A 16,293-nucleotide genomic window follows, 5' to 3' on the forward strand; every position below is an offset into this window, starting at 1 on the left:
AAAAAAGAAAAAAGGAAAGAGGCGGCAGGGGTGGGGGGCTGTTCAGACGCCCGCCTGTCCGGCGGCCCCGGGGCCGCGGCACCGCCTTTGCTCCCGCGACCCTTTGAGTCGCCCGGGTTCGCCGCGGGGGCGGCGCCGCCTCCGCGGACCTTTAACTGCCCCGGCCGCGCCCGCGAACGCCCGCGGCGGTTCCACGCTCGCTGCCGAGGGCCCCGGGTTACACAACCCAACAGCCGCCGCCGCGCGGGCCCCAGCTCCCCGCCGCCGCCGCGGGCGGGCTGATGCAAGCGGGCGCGGCCAGCCGCGGCAGCCCCCGGGGGGCCCAGCCCCCGCCGCCCCGCAACGCCCTCGTTTAAGATGCCGGTGGCGAGGGGCTTCCCACTCCCCCCGCGGCGGGCCGGCCCGGGCCCCTCGGTGCGGCGGGCCGGGCGCCCCGGCGAGGGCCGCCGCCCCTCGGCGGTGCCTCACCTTGGGCGTGTGCGGCGTGTCGAAGAGGCGCAGCTTGCGGAAAGTCTTGTGGGGCGGGGTGCCGGGGTAGTCGGGCAGCGGCGAGCTGGGCTCGTCGCTCCGCACCCGGTAGCAGCCCGCCGCCAGGTGCGGCGGCGAGCGCCCGCAGTAGCGGCGGCCCTTGTGGGGGGGCGGCGGCGAGGGCGAGCCGGCCATGAAATAGGCTCCGGGCGATTTCACCGGGGACGAGCCGAAGCCTTCCTCCTCCCACGAGTCCCCCTCGTCCGGCAGCGGCGCTGCCGCCGGCTCCATCTCCTCTTCCTCCTCCAGCAGGGGCGGATCGCCCCGCGCCGGGGTGCGAGCCGCCGAGAGCGGCGAGTCCGCCTCCTGGAAGGCCGAGTCCTCGCCCGTGCTGTTACCGCCTTCCTCCTCCTCGTCCTCCTCTTCCTCCTCGCAGTCGCTGTGGCCGCTCAGGAACAGCAGCTTCTGTCGGATCGGGGCGGCCGCCCGCCGGGCCGAGACCCGCCGCGGCGGCGCCGCCGCCTGCTGCAAGCTCAGGAAGCTCATGGCGGCTGGCTTCGAGCCCCGCTCCCGCCGCGCTGCCCCGCGCCCGCGGCGCGCTGCGCCCCTCGCTGCGGCTCCGCACGGGCGCTGCCCCCGGGCACGGCTCACCTCGCGCTGTTCGGACTCCGCGGCTTTCCCGCGACCGTTAGTCACGTGGCACGCACGCCAGCCAATCACGCCCGCCCACTCGGTTTGAAAACACGGAGGGCGGGGGCAGGGCCACACACCTCCGCGTCACGGGGCGCTTTGGCGCGAACGGTGCGAGCGGGGTGCGGGCGGTGGGGACCGCTCCTTACATGGGCCGGGCCGGGGGCCGGGCCGCCGCCATTGGCGGCGCGGCGCGGCGGCGGAGGGCCGGGCAGGGCTGTTGGAGCGGGGCTTGGACGTCATTGCCCGAAACCGGCCCCGAGGTGGCCATGTTTACGTATCTAACGCGGGGCGCGGTTGCACGCCTGAGGCGGCGCCCCGTGACTTGCTGGGGCGGCCGCGCACCGCCGCGGGGCGTTGGGGTGCGCGGCCTCGCCCCGGCTCTCGGCGCCGCCCGCCTCCATGTTGTGGCCCTCGCCCGGAAACGAGCTGGCCTTTAACTTCCCGGGGCTGGGGAGGGGGGGAGGGGGCGGCGCGCCGCCATCTTAGCGCCGGCGCGGGGTAGCTCCCGCCCAGCAACGGCGGGCGCCCGGCTCAACGCGGGCCTCGAAACTGTGGAAAAAAACAGAGTTCTCGGCTCCTGAAGAGCAGGGTTTGCACTGGGAGGGGTCTCCTGAGTCACACACAACGCGCTACAGTTCCAAAGGCTACAGAAGCTCCATTTTAGAGCGAGTTTTTTTGCTCCCGTTTGGTTATTAGAAGACTGCTCAAGAGCCCCAATTTCACATACCCTAAAACAACAATAAATCCCTTCAGACTAACTAAAAACACATTTTTCAGTTGAAATAGCAAATTAATATTCAAATACATTCCAAATGATGTGATTCACAAATTTCACTCAGAAACACACCTCAAATACAGCATCCCAAGTGGTTAATAGTCACTTCCATAAGAACTTCTTGCACAAACCAAAAAGTCACAGCATAGCAACTATGATTTATAGTGGACACCATTAATCACGCTCTCTCCCTAGAGATGCACTCGACTCTGCCTCTCTGCCTCATTTTAGGATTTGTAGTACCTTTCATTAAATTTAACCCAACAGCCTCAGTTAGCTCAGGACCCCTGTCAGCATTATCCCCAAATCACACTGGCAGATAAAAAAATTAGTCTGCAAATGGAACATCTCTGCCAAGAAAAGCATGGGCTGACTCTGATGCTAAAAGTTTATAATATAATGAGTTAAAATACATAAGACCCAGTCAACAAAAAATAAAGTTTGTACTTAACCATGTTTCCGTTGCTCCCTGTTTTCCTGTGGATGTGCTGCTGGTCCCTGATTCCTAGGAGCAGAAATCTCAGATTTCAGGCACTTTTTACCTTGCACTTCCACTTTTTCAAGTCAGGAATATTCAACGTTTCCAATTCTGAATGACCCTAGGCAACAGCAGGTCTCAAAGGCTCTTTTCTGCGGCTGGCTGAAACAAGACACCTGTATCTGTAACAGGTAATGATTTTTAGACAGATTTTGCATTGAGGCCTAAACCAAAAATACCCAGATATGGTTTTCTCCTCTTTTCTGTGCTGGTCACACAACTGCTGCTCTCCCAGTCTGTATTTTCAAGATGTAAGAAATGCCACAGGGACACAGGTATCTCAGGCTAGGACCGACACAGTTCGCATTACCTCCACTTCTATTAGTGATCAGTTGTTTTTTTAATCTTCCCTGAAACACCTGTTGCTGCGTGGAGAGCGGCCGAGCGCCTCGGTACCGGCGCAGCACAACTGTCACCAACTGCTGCGGGCTTGGTCGGGCCTCGCACCCCCCTGCCCCTCGCTCCTCTGCGGCGATAAAACGCACGCGCCTGCTCCGCACCTTCATGTGCTGATGGTGCTGCACAGATGCGAGAGCGTTTTAAAGAGATTTGGCTGAACAGATCAGCTGTCTACTCAATACTCACATGCACTCCTGGCTGATGTGCAGGGAAAACGGTTCTGCTTGAGGCGTTGCCATCACTAGAGACATGGGTAATGAGTCTTTTTTTCTCGTACGGTATTCGTAGGAATATTTCCACTTAAATACCATATACCTATGCATTTCTCATGCTTCTGATGGCCTGAAAGCTTAAGAGAGTTTTTGTTTTCAGGACAAGCAATGGCAAGCCACAAGAACATAATCTTTGAGATTATGGAAACCTCTTGAAAACTGTAATTTCTGAAAACTGAAAGTAGCCAGGCAGCCAATACAAGCTATGAAAATGGGATTGGATAGCATTTGGAGAGATACGACTACACCAAGTCAAGCATTATAAAAACGTCTGGCTTTCAATAACTCAGAATCTCAATAATGTCACATTCAAAATACTAATTAAAAAAATGAAATGCACTGTATAGCAAATACTAGCTGAAGCATTCCAGTTTCAGGACAGATGATGTAAGAAAAGGCTATTACAAAATGTAACCTCCATCTGTTTCTCAATTAATAGCTGACAGAGGGAAATGCAAAGAATTCCTAGTCACTAGCTCTGGCTTGCTTGAGTCATGTATGGTGTTTTTATTTTCTTAAAAAGAAATTAAAGAGCTTAAGCTTTCAATAAAAAACTTTTTTTTTCCCCCTAGAAATGTCAAAGCTGCAGGGTTTCCTTCCTAAGCTCAACATAAATGGAACTGGTGCTGCATTGCTTTCTGGAGTCTACAGATGCAGCTATGCAACGAAGATAAGTGGCAAAGTGAAATTCAGAAGCCCTATTGTATAGACTTTAACTGTTGAATTGCTGATCACTGTAACAGTTTAAGTGGGACAAAAACAAGTGAAACAATTCAGAGTTTCTGCAGAGACAGAAATACAGAAGGATGAGAAAACAGTAAAAGAGATACAAGAGGAGACAAAAAAAGGAATGGAGAAAGAAAGAAAGAGCAGAAACACAATAGTTTAAAAAGAAAGTTTATTTCCAAACTGAGACCAAATAAGAAAAGAAAGTACTGGATAAATATGTAAATATAACAAAATTTATAGGTATTCTATAAAGACCTCATACATCAGCTCTATATATACGCCATCCCACATTTGCATCAGTTTGCTTCTTTTGCTATCGTTTGAAGGGATTATAAACTGTTGTATTGAATAGAAGATGACTTTCCCCAAGAACAAGTATGGTAACTCTGCTATCCTGTCCACCATGACAAAAAGTATGACTAGCATCAGGATTCCTATACACAGCCTAACTAAAAAGCACTGCAGAGCAAATTCCCTTAGACACATTAACAGCGGAGATTGAGGAACAGAGGAAGTGGGGAAGAGCTGTACAGGCTTCCACTGTGTCATACTCACTGAGCCAAAATAATCCCAAGTTCTCTGATTAAATTGCACCTTTGATCCTCTGTAGATCTTGCAAACTAAAGCCCTGATCCTGCAAATTGATTTAACAGTATGTACTTCTATGTCCAGGCAGTGCCTGACTGATATTCTTAGAAATTTGGGTGGTTTAAGGGTTTTCAGAATATATTTGCAGATTTTTTTTTGTTAAATACTTGATTTTAAACTAAAAAAGTATATGCAGTGTGCTGCATTGAAGCTTTTGCTACCAGAAATATTTATCTGGGGCACACACTCACAAATAGCTACTTTTAACTAGGAGTTTTCAAGCTCAAGGGGAAACAGTTGTTCTCTCTTTTGTGGGTAGCAGGGGAACCCAAATAATGATGAATGGGAAAGAAATGAAACAATGGCCAATTTGTCTAGCTGTCAGAGGAAACTGCCACAGAAGTGGGAACAGTGCCATCTTGTCAGGATTTCCTGCACTTACAAGTTCAGCTACAAGACCCCCAAATCATTTTGATCAAATTAAGAGTTCTGCCAAAAATCCATTCTACCGCAGCCAACATAAACTTGAAACTGGTTGAACTTACGAGAAACATAAATGGAGTTAAAAAGCAAAAGAAAAGAGGAGGAAGGTCAAGCTGCTTATATGAAAATCAGGAGCCACTAGGATAAAAACATAACTCGTATTCCCAATGTCTCATAAAACAAAAAAATTATGTTTTAAAAGGCCTGTGTCTGTATCTTAGAGTTATACAATGCCCTGAAGTTTCTTACAAGGAATAAAAGACCAGCTTACTAACTAGAAGTTTGAAATCTGCTCCCCAAAAGATATTTAAAAAGAAGGATGAAGCTTCAGGAAACAGAAGTTAGTTCATGCTCTCAAGCATCAAAGCTTCTGGAGAGTATCCATGTACCTGTTCAGAAACATCTGCTATAGTGCTATTTAAGCCTGTGATACTACAACCAATTAAGTCCATAAATGACCAGAGACTGGCACTAAGAATATGGTTACTGGCCAGCACAAGCCTTCAGAGAAAAACAATGGAGCATTATATTCTGTTTTGCACGTATGAGCCTTCTTGACACTGTCCAAGCCTTAATGGATGATATAGTGGTGGAGTCAGTTGAAAAATGATTTTTTTTAGAGGTCAAATTCCTTTGGACTGTAGATCCCAAGTCTACTTAACTTCCTTYTGTCAGAATTACAACTGTAAAGATTTTACCTTGATTCATTTGGTTATGAATGTAAAGGAACTCCTTTGCAACACTAGTCCTGGTTCCTCTTCCTATTCACTCCCAAGTTTCTTTCAACAGCTGCCTGAGGATAGTCTCATTATCTGTTGAACTGTGAAAACTGATAGAAACCTGAAGGTCATTTACTTCCAGGAAGGAAGCTGGTAGCAATGCAGGTGGTCTTGGAGCCAAACTGTTCAATATTCGTGCAGAATGTTCCCCTACAGCTACTTGTAGATCTGGAGCATGTTCCTCTACAGGCACTGCTGAAGTAAAAATTATCTGGCTAATGATGTTTGCATAAGCATATTCATAGCATTAATGTACAGTTGCACAGTCACTCAAAATACAGTCTTTCTTTTCCTGACATGGCCTAGACAAATATGAATCTATCCCTACAATCAGCAGTATATTACAGTTATCTTCCTCTTCGCTATATTTTGCACTGAACATAGCCTATTTGGAATAGAGGTTGCTAATTCAAAAAGTTTCAGTGTTTAGAAATTAAAACAATCTCCATGCAACTTATTTGTAAGCTAATGAATACCTACAAAGCTTATAGCTTGTACAATTCTTAAATATTTCTCTGTGACTATGATAGCACACACACTAACAAATTTTTAAGACATTTCTGTCTTTATTTCTGCCTCTTAAGACTTGAAATCTCTACTTACAAAGAAAATGGCAACTGAATCTGATCCCGAAAGTTGTATTCAGATCAGAAATTTCCGTCAAAACATCCTAAAAGTTGAAGAGAAAGAATGATTGTCATGGCTGAAAACAACAGGTACAATTAGAATACTCCATTCCTTTGCTCAAGTGAGGTTGAAATGATAGAAGTCAAGACTTCGTATCTGCAATTAAAACCCTCAAAATGTCCAATGTACATAATGCTAACTAGTCACTACTAATTTACTGGTATCACTAACCTTTTTCTCCCTCAGGGTATATGCAAAACCATAAAAAGGGCATTCTACCTTTTTCAGATTTACTAATATTCATTTTAATAATCTCTTAGACACATCATTTAAAATAAGACATTTTGCAAGCATTTTTTAGAGATGCAGGTCAGAGCCTTGTAAGAGTTTCAAGAAGCTCAGCCACCTTTCTCCCATTAAAATCCTCAGAAACCTATGTACGTTCAAGTATCTGTCTCTTAAAGCAAATAGCAGCTAATCCTGTCTGCCCCACAAACCATTCTTGTACTTGCTGGTTTTTCAAAGTCATTACAACTTATATTCAAATCTAAATTAGCTCTACACCAAAGCAAAAAACCCACTCGAGACATAACTTTGGAACACTGCAGTTTCTCCAGAAGCTTTCTACAGCCACGTGGTGGTTTCTGTTACACCAAGAGACTGTCTGGGTTTCAGGTTGTCCTGTTTTCCTTGTTTTGCCTCACTTAGATGCTGGCTCAGAATCCTCTCAGCCAAATATTACAGAACACCCAAAATCAAGCAGTAATTTTGATGGAGAGCCAAAAACTCCCTAGAAGAACAGGTAAAATACAGCAGCCAATCAAAGAACCGTATTAGTTTGTTAAGTCTCAACCAAAAGGCTGGTGAGGAATTTAAGCAAAGGAAAGGGTAACATGCTGGGGCTTTGACAGTAACGTATAGGATGCTTCTTTCTTTTAGAAAAAATTCCACACCATCATTTGCGCCCTGAAAGTGTAAATGTTTTGCCATTCCTTCTCCTGCTGGGAGCAGCAGAAATGATCCAAATAGAGTCTATTATTCCTTCAGAACCTGAGAGGAGGGGGATTTAAGGCAGTCACATTTCCAGTAGAGAAAAATACACAGAGAATGTAGGACAGAATGCTTGCTTGTTGATATAAGCTTTTATGTTTATTGGGATAATTGAAGTCTTCTTTGATTATAACCCTCAATTGAAAAAGTCTAGTAGCACATTCCCGATGGGGTTAGGTGTCAGCCGGTTACTACAGTGATGATCTAATTGCGTTGTCAGATTCTCCTTTGGAGAAGCGAACTTTGCTAGCAGAATCAAAAATAACATCAAAGGAATCTCAGAACTGTTGGCAACACCTGAGCTACCTTTTTAAATACACACAAAACATGGCAAGAAAAAAAAAGCTTGTTTATATTCCTTATGTACAGTGCAATTTACTATTTATGTATGACAGACAAGAATTTTGTTAAGAGACTGGCTCTTGATTTTTTGGTCTCTTGTCACATTGGTCCAAACTTCAGAAGGTTATCATTGGAAAAAGACATTTTTTGAGGATCTGATGTTGAAATATACATTGCTTTGCAGAAACAGGAGTACCTCAATATTAACAGCCAGCTGGAGTTTAAAATTTGCATCTGAAAAAACAATGCACGTATTAATTTTTCTATTTTTAAAGACAAAAATGATACAGGCTGAATAAATATATTTTTCAAGTTTCAAACAACTGAAAAGTAATAGCTGAACGGGACACAAGTTACCCTTCACTTCCATTTTCTTTACTCCTTATTGCTTAAGAAAATCAATTTGTTTCCCACCCAACTATCAATAAAATTTCAAGATATGTATTATATTTCATAGCTGAAGAATTTTACAGAACGCTCAATTCTTCAGTACATTGAATGATAATTCAATGACCAAGTGAGAGTGACAGAATTGGAATAGGTTGTGTTACAGGGCACTTCTGCTTCTTGGTATGTAGGACCTATGGTCAGCCTAAGGTGCACAGTCTGACTGAGCTCAACGGCTGTAGATGCCAGCTTCAGAAGCACTTTTCCTCATACCCTTCCCTCCCTACCATCTTTTCCTGGTGGCTAAATATTGATTAAATAGCTTCCTGTCCCTGGGGAAGGCTCTCTGACTCTGCACTCTGGGAAGAACACAGTATTGTGTTCTAAAATTGTTTAGAAAGAACTGCCTTCCAAGCCTAGACATTTTATCTGGACTATTAGCTCTCTCCCTCTGTTGTATGCTAAGCAGACACCACATGCCTTTTCTCCCACACTGTGCCTGAATATCTCTGGTATCTAGTCAGCTGATTTGTGGCTGAGATTAATTATGCCATCAGGGATTATGGCTTTTTAAAACTTTGTTGTCTGGCTTCAGGATTTACTCTTATAAAAACACAGTCTCCCAGCTTCAGCCTATTCATGTGTGCCTTGGCATTAGCTCTTTAAGGTAAAAACTGCCCTTTTGTTATGTGCCCTGTGTCTGGCACAATAGGTCATCAGCCAGGAGCACCAAAACAATTACCTCTCTCTTTTTACTATCAAGGCAGGCACTAAGGTACTGTAAAAGAAAAGTCTGCAGGTGGTGAAAACCTGTAAGACCATTTAAAAGGGAAAAGTTGATTTTAGAAGGGAAAAGTTGAGTCTAGAGATGTTTTATTTTTATTCCTTTAAGGAAGGAGTTGATGTAGGCCTGGAATTTCAAAGGAAAAAAAAAATTGTGAGTGGGGAATACTGTATGTGTGGGAGCCAATTTCTAAGAGGGAGTGATACAATAAGTTGTTTTACTTCATAAGATCCCTCTTTTACAAATGAATTGCTTCCCCTAGTGTGCCAAAGCATTCACTTTGAGACAGAACTTTCAGTAAAGAGGAGTAAAATCTACAGGGAAAGGCAAAAGTTTTCTACTGCCAAACACCCAGTCCTTTTTGGCATGTTCTTTGTTTCCTCCTCCTGAAATACTTTTTGCCATTCTTCCTATCTAACATAATTTCATTCTGTATAACCTCCACTGCAGAACCTCCTGATACCAACAACCAGTATTTTCTTACCAAAAAAAGTTCCTGCCATTCCTGTCAGAATGGAAGTAGAGAGGAAAAAAAATCACACAATTTTCTCCACTATGAAAATAATATTGTCTATTATGCATACAGACCTCACAGCTAAAATACATGTAAGCACCTCTGCTCCTCTTTAAACACAGAGCAGTCTAAGTTGGCCTGTCTTTTTTATTCAGTACTTGTTTTCCTTTAGAAAGGTAGCTAACAATATGGAAGCAAAACCTGTGACTTGGGAGTTTTAAAAGAACTGATAAGATACAAGTCAGAGAAATCACTTAAAAGAAGTTACAGCTTTTCCTAACAGAGCTAAATTTGAATGCCTTGCAGCAAACTAAGTGAAGTATGAATGGGGAAGGAATATTCACATTGTACAGTGATCAGAAAAACTCTTGGGAAACAAAAAGTAAGGACTGAAGTTACTTCTTTGCTAAATCACTTCCAGTCATCATTTCCAAAAACCGTTAGCAATGAAATTTAAGAAAAAACTGTTTGAGAGTTCATGTCAAATGTTACATCTTTAATTTATAAAATGAGCTAAGAAACTAATCTAGTTGACAGGTAATTAATCCTTCGTGCATAGTATATTTATCTCCATGGCATATCAGGTATTACCTAAGACACTTCAGGAAAACTAGCGCTTAATTGAGTAAGCAGCCTCAGTCCTATACTTAAGCTGCAGACATTTCCAGGTTTTACTCTGTAGTGGATCCAGAGAACAGTCTTTGTTTTATCCATATCTATCCCACTGTACTGTAAACTTTCACTGCATTTTTCAGTTGGCTATCTGTATGAGAAACCTAAAAGGCTATAACCAGTTTTGATATAGTTAGTCACACTAAATCAGCTACACGCTATTAAACGTTAGAGGTATTTGACCTCAAAAAGGCCAAGTACATAGCTAGGGACTTTTATTTTTATGGTAAAATGTGTAACTCACAAAATTTATAAAATGCTTACTTGATAAGCACTTYATCCGGAAGATTTTTAACTCTTCTCTTGAGATGGTAAAAGATGAGGCTTCAGTTTCAGAAGCTGCCAGACTTGTGCTCTTGACACTTATCTAAAACAAACACTGAATCTTACATGAAGCCAAAAGTTTTAACTTGCTTTACGAGCCTACTAACAAGACAAGAGTAAAGACATTTTTGGTATAAAAAAGTTTAAAAGGTACCTGTTACTGCATGTGTTAAACAGATCTACAATGTTTTTTTTCTTTACAGAATGATAGGTGAAGAAGAGCGCTGTACTTACATCATCATTAATTAATCCCTTTTTTCTAGTAACTTAGGTCCTGATTTTCAAAAGCACTGATTATTGGCATATCCTAGGTAGTGAATGGTAGCTGCAGGCACTCATAACTGTTGAAAATCAGTCTATTAGTGCTTGTACTTATCCTGCAAATACACGATTTGAAAATACTCCTTTTAATAACAGGTAGTTTACTTTTTTGTCAAAATCAGTTGGCTAATTACTATGTTAATCATTCTTGTAGTGTTTTAGAATGCTTAAAATTAATAATCATGAATACTAAATAGTTAATACACTATAATGGATTATGATCAAAATTCATATGCCAAAAAATTAAGCTTATGGTAAATAAACTTTGGAAAAATTTATACAAGGCTGTAAATAAAAACTTCATTCTCATTGAAAAGTAAAACAGTACGTCACATGACAGTATCATCCTATCTAGACAATATAATCTTGTTATATTTATTGCATCACAATTTGATGGTAACATTTGAAGTAAAATATGTAAAGAAACGAAATCATTAGATTTACTTCCTTTAATATTGAACAACCAAAGTTTCTCTTTTGTACATAATCCAATTTAAAGATAATATAATTAGCACTTCCAGCATTAACAGTCTGTATTTACAATGAATGAGATGGGGTGGATAATCTAAAGAGTATTCAAATCTGTATGAAACAAATCAAAATACGAAGATTTACAGTAGGTTCAAAATCCAAGACTTTTTCTATTTCTGGAAAGCAATTTAAAAGGCTTTGTCTTCTTTATTACTTGTAAGGGTTCCTGAAATGATGATTTTGTTATAGTATTTTAAACATTTGAAATCTTCAGTAATGCCTTCATTATTTGTACAGGACATTAAAAATTCATTCCAATACTTCTATTTCACTTTTCACTTGCTTGTAGACCAGTCTGAAATCTGATGAAAGGATAACAAGGAAATTTACTATGTAATCCTAATTCCATATTCCTGAATATACAACGGTTGGAAGTAGATGATGTCAGTCCATTCCAAGGGTTATGTACACAAAAGTTACAAAATGTTCTTCGCTCTTGCATAAAATGTGTACACGGTATCAATGAGCGGGGAACTTCAAAGTTTTTATGGATTGCTGCTGGCATGGACCTTTGTTGATTGAAAATAAAATACCTTTCAATCTATTGTTCTGGTAGCAGTGTTAGAAGTTAATCATCAATCCCTGGTGTTTCACCCTGCTGTATTCTGGAGGCTATTCTAATGGCTTCTTCCAAAGACTGCTGTTCTCCAAGCTGAAACAAATGCATTTAAACATAAATAAATCCAAAAGGTTGCATAAGATAAGGGATATAAATTTATAAAGAAAAATTAAAAATGAAACCAGAGACCTAGGTACCAATCAATATTTTAACACAAGTAAGTGAGATTAGTATTGTCACACCTCTTTTGAGTAATATATACTAGCACCTATCTAATCAGTATGAAAATAAAGATAAACCTCTGATAGCAGAATAAGCTGAGTTCCAATACCTCTACCAAATGCATTCTTCAAAGAAGAATTTAATTTAAATTTAATTTAAATACATGATTTCTTAAAATACTATATCTTCCAGATTTAAAATTTGCAAAAGCTTCTACTTCTCTACCAATATCATATGTAACAAAAGTAATATATAAACATAGTTAAATTGAGTGTTTCTTGAGTAAGGTAGCATACTGTCAGTCATTTACCCTCAAGCTTCCAGTCAGACATGATTTTCTTCCCTCTAAAAAAACTATTCACAAAAATACTTGTCTTAGTTTTGTTTTCATTTCCTTTCTAGCCAGAAGTCTAATTTGTGCTTGGTTTCCACCTTTTTCAAAACTAGACCAATTTAAATTAAACTTCTCTTTCATACCTAGAAATTACTCTTTCATTGCAGTGTTTAGACAACGTGAGGAACTGTTTATAGAAACTGCTGCTTGCAGTACTTTCTATATAAACTATTGTATGCGGTCAGTAATGGTAACTGGTTACACAGATAAACAAAAGGTGACTTTCCAGAGATTTTTTATTTTAAAATCTTTCTGCATAACTGCTTACATTTTAATTTTTCCACTATTAGCATTTCAGGCTTCAAATAGCATAGATTCAGTTTGCCAGATGAGTTGTTTTATCTATATAGGTGTGTATATATACATACATACATACATACATACATATATATATATATATAGCAATTTACCTTTGAGAGTTTGGCATTCCTGATCAACTTATTATGTAATGTTGAAGGATGAATGAAAGTGCTTTTACACTGGAGACCTGTGATCTGAAGTACCATCTCACTGAATATCTATGTCATTCTTCCATGAAAGATTCACTTGGCCTCAAATTTGGCCCTCTGCCCCTTTGGTTTTTTGGGTTTTTTTTCTGTTTTTTTGTTTCTTTTGAAGTTCTACTAGTTGATTTGGAAAATAAGGTGCTTATTATTCCTCTTCCTAATCCTACATACTATTTAAAATATAAGATGATACAGTTATGTGATCATATGATATGGTTATGATATGGTTATCAGGGGAGCCAGATTTATTAGATTCATTTTGTTACATGACTAGGAGCTTCTATCTCTAGAAATAAGAAACATTCCAAAAAACTTACCTGTACTGCAATCTGCGTTCCATTGGATGTAGCCAGCAATGTAACAGGTCTGGTTTCTGTAGTCACTAAATGGTGCCCATGTTGCTGATGTCCCATTTCAGATGAGGCACTATGAAATGCTGCTAAGTCTTGAGCCACAATAGCAACCTTCAAGACCAAAGGAAGAGAATTAACTGGGTTATAGAACTGTTACCATTACTGACCTCATACAATAGTTAACTTCAAAGTTCAAGTTAACTTCAAAGCTACTATTATTTATGAGAATAATTTTATTCTGCAAAACATATCAATTTTTAAGAAAGGTTACCATCACTTTGTTTCTTAACATTATCTATTAGGTCTCAAAATACAAATATCCTCAGAAGTTCACAGAAATTCAGTAATTGTGCCTGTAAGCCTGTGATTATGTATGTATACAGAGCATGCTGATTAATAAATATTGTCATTTTCACATGGCTCATTTTTACAACATTGGAATGAATTTTAAATAAAAGAGGAATTAAAAATTGTATGACTATTTCTACTAAAAAGTTAGCTACAGTAGCTGTATATTAAAAGCAAAAATGCAAAAAATATACTTACACAAATGTTTCCACTCTGCCAAACAAACTACAGTCCCATAATGTTAAGTGATAAAGAGCAATGATTCATATTGGATTGTGTTTTTAGCTCTGCCACACATTTGTTGTGTGACTTAGGTAAAATGCTTAGCACCTCCATCTCTTATTTTACCTATACCTAAATGGATTATTTGATTGGTACCTAAGAAATTGTTCTTGTTCTTAATGTTTCTAAAACATTCTGAAATATTCTGAGGTACAGCACTGGAGAAGAAGACATCATATTATTATGAGGAAAATTCTATGGCCAGGTATGGGAAACTGCTCTAATTAAATATATCTATGTAAATGGTAATCCTGTAATTGCTTAGGTGTCTATTTTATTTCATCTTACAATGGAACATTACATATATACACAGGAAAATATTTTACCTGCTGTCCTTCAGTGCCTTCTGCAGTAACCATTGCTACCGAATGTGTTCCTGCAGAAGAGATGACGGCATCATGGGCAGGGACTGTGATAGTGGTGCCATCTTGTGTTACCATAGTGATAGTATTTCCAATGGCCTGCATATCAGCCTGAGATATGTTGACCTGAAACACAAAATCATTTCTGAATTAAAAAATGTTCAATTGCTGCTTGAGTGATACCCAAGTTTTAGCTTTCAGCAACATAACATATGTTTACAGGTAAAAACACAGGATCTGTAAATGTTTCTAAATAAGATTTGAGAAAGGATGTCACACATTTAAAGTGTAACACTATTTATCAAAGAAAGTCCTGCTAGTTGGTAGTGCGTATTCTTCATTTGAAACAAAATGTGTAACAATCCAGCATGAAAAGGCATGGTGTTCATTACAGCACTGAAAAAAATACTGTAAGCAGTGTTCTCAAGTAACACATTGGCCATAGGCTCTACTAGCTATTATACCACTTCCTGATAGGCATGCTTTCATGTACTTCCTGAGAAGCACGGTCCCTCTTTGGCCCAGTCTTTCTTTCTTGGACAAAGAGCCCTCACCACATTTATCTTACTGATGGGGATCTAATATTCCATGATCATTCAGACACATATACCTGTTTACAGAAATAAAACCATGGTTCAGTAATAGCAAAACTAGGCATACTTGTCAACAGAGTCTACAATTCCATGTTCATCAGATCATATCCCAAATAACTGCGTGAGAGATTATCTATGGTTACGTCTTATGTAGTGGATAGTGCAACTCTCAGTAGTACCACCTGACAAACTTTTACCTTAATGGAAATCTTAAAAAGGCCTCTATTGATTTAGAAGTTAAAACATGAATAAAAATTTAATTAAAAATAATGTTATAAATTTTTTTATGTCTTCAGTGTAAGATGCATTAGGGTATCAGATATGATATGATGTGTGATTTATAAGCCAATAAAACATCACAGAACTAAAGTCAAGCTGAAAGGTGATTTAAATAAATGCAAGAACTCCATGTTAAGGCTTCTGCAGACCTTCATTTTAGAGTGGAAAAATGCTGGTTACTTAGCATTGCTGCAATGTTTGGGGGCTGTAATATAACAGCCCCCTTTAATATTTCATCCCTGATTCTGATTTAGAAGACATTTTTCATATGGTATTTGCAGTTCAACTAATTTCTCAGCTAAAATATAATTTTTCCCCACATGCCAGAGCTAAACAAGAGAGAAAACAATTATGGCTTTGTATTGAAATCCCCTCAATGAAATTGCATATAACTCCTTGCAGAAAACAAATTATCCATAGGAATTATCAAAGCATTCCTTATCCTGGTCCTCTCTTCTTTATGTTAGAAATGGTAAAGGACTACACACTAACAAACACCTTTTAAGACAGGCAGGTGGGCCAAAAGATTTTATTTATCAAAAATGTGTGCAGATAGATGACAGAGAAGATAACAATCAGATATTAATTATTTGGGGAATTCTGGGAAATCTCAGAAATTAGACTATATACATAGCAATTGTTATAATAGCCTACAGTGTAAGCAAAACGGGCTTGCAGTTTTTTCAACCCTTACGAACATGGATAGCAAAAAAATCTAGCTTTGTATTAATACAGTTTCAGATGTCACAATATATGTTTAATTTAGGTACTCCAGAGGAAGCCCAGTCCTAACATATCCTGACCCAGCTCCAAAACCGTAAGAAATCTAAGTATGTATTTATCAAGGATCCTAACTGATGTTAGAAAGCACATGGAGTATCTGCAGACAAAGAGCAGCCTCAGCTCTCAGCGCGTCGCTGCCAGTTCTTAGCACAGCGGGTACTTACGTGCTGGGTTCCATCCTGGGAAATGAGCGCTACTTGTTGACCTAACCCTGACTGAGTAACTGTAGCAACTTGTGCAGAAATGACATCTTCTCCCTCGACACCTGTCACATAGGTTATCTGAGAGCCTTTGAGAACATCTTCACCTTGACCTATTTGATACAACGAAGGCAAG

General features: G+C 40.5%; 2 protein-coding genes across 10 annotated transcripts in view; both read right to left on the bottom strand.

Annotated features, from left to right (window-relative positions):
* WEE1 (WEE1 G2 checkpoint kinase) overlaps positions 1–2,567 on the bottom strand; it is a 12,915-nt gene extending 10,348 nt beyond the window's left edge. Inside the window, exon 1 of one of the 5 annotated variants that reach the window (XM_026070472.1) lies at positions 2,479–2,567. Coding sequence is in view for 3 of the 5 variants with exons in the window: in XM_026070449.1 (XP_025926234.1) it covers positions 469–1,014 (546 nt within the window). In the remaining 2 variants the exon portion in view is untranslated. The other 4 variants (XM_026070464.1, XM_026070449.1, XM_026070483.1 and 1 more) reach the window with 4 other exon arrangements.
* Positions 2,568–7,487: 4,920 nt separating this feature from the next.
* ZNF143 (zinc finger protein 143) overlaps positions 7,488–16,293 on the bottom strand; it is a 33,452-nt gene continuing 24,646 nt past the window's right edge. For 3 of the 5 annotated variants that reach the window (XM_026070436.1, XM_026070403.1, XM_026070427.1), the window contains 4 exons: positions 16,122–16,270; positions 14,267–14,428; positions 13,275–13,421; positions 11,107–11,928 (listed from right to left, as the gene is read on the bottom strand). In XM_026070436.1, coding sequence (XP_025926221.1) covers positions 11,845–11,928; positions 13,275–13,421; positions 14,267–14,428; positions 16,122–16,270 — 542 coding nt within the window. In that variant the 3' untranslated portion in view covers positions 11,107–11,844. Of the gene's footprint in view, positions 10,802–11,106; positions 11,929–13,274; positions 13,422–14,266; positions 14,429–16,121; positions 16,271–16,293 lie in introns of those variants that run through there. The other 2 variants (XR_003254324.1, XM_026070412.1) reach the window with 2 other exon arrangements.

This window comes from Apteryx rowi, unplaced genomic scaffold (genome assembly GCF_003343035.1).
Source record: "Apteryx rowi isolate R43461 unplaced genomic scaffold, aptRow1 scaffold_107, whole genome shotgun sequence".
NCBI lineage: Eukaryota > Metazoa > Chordata > Aves > Apterygiformes > Apterygidae > Apteryx > Apteryx rowi.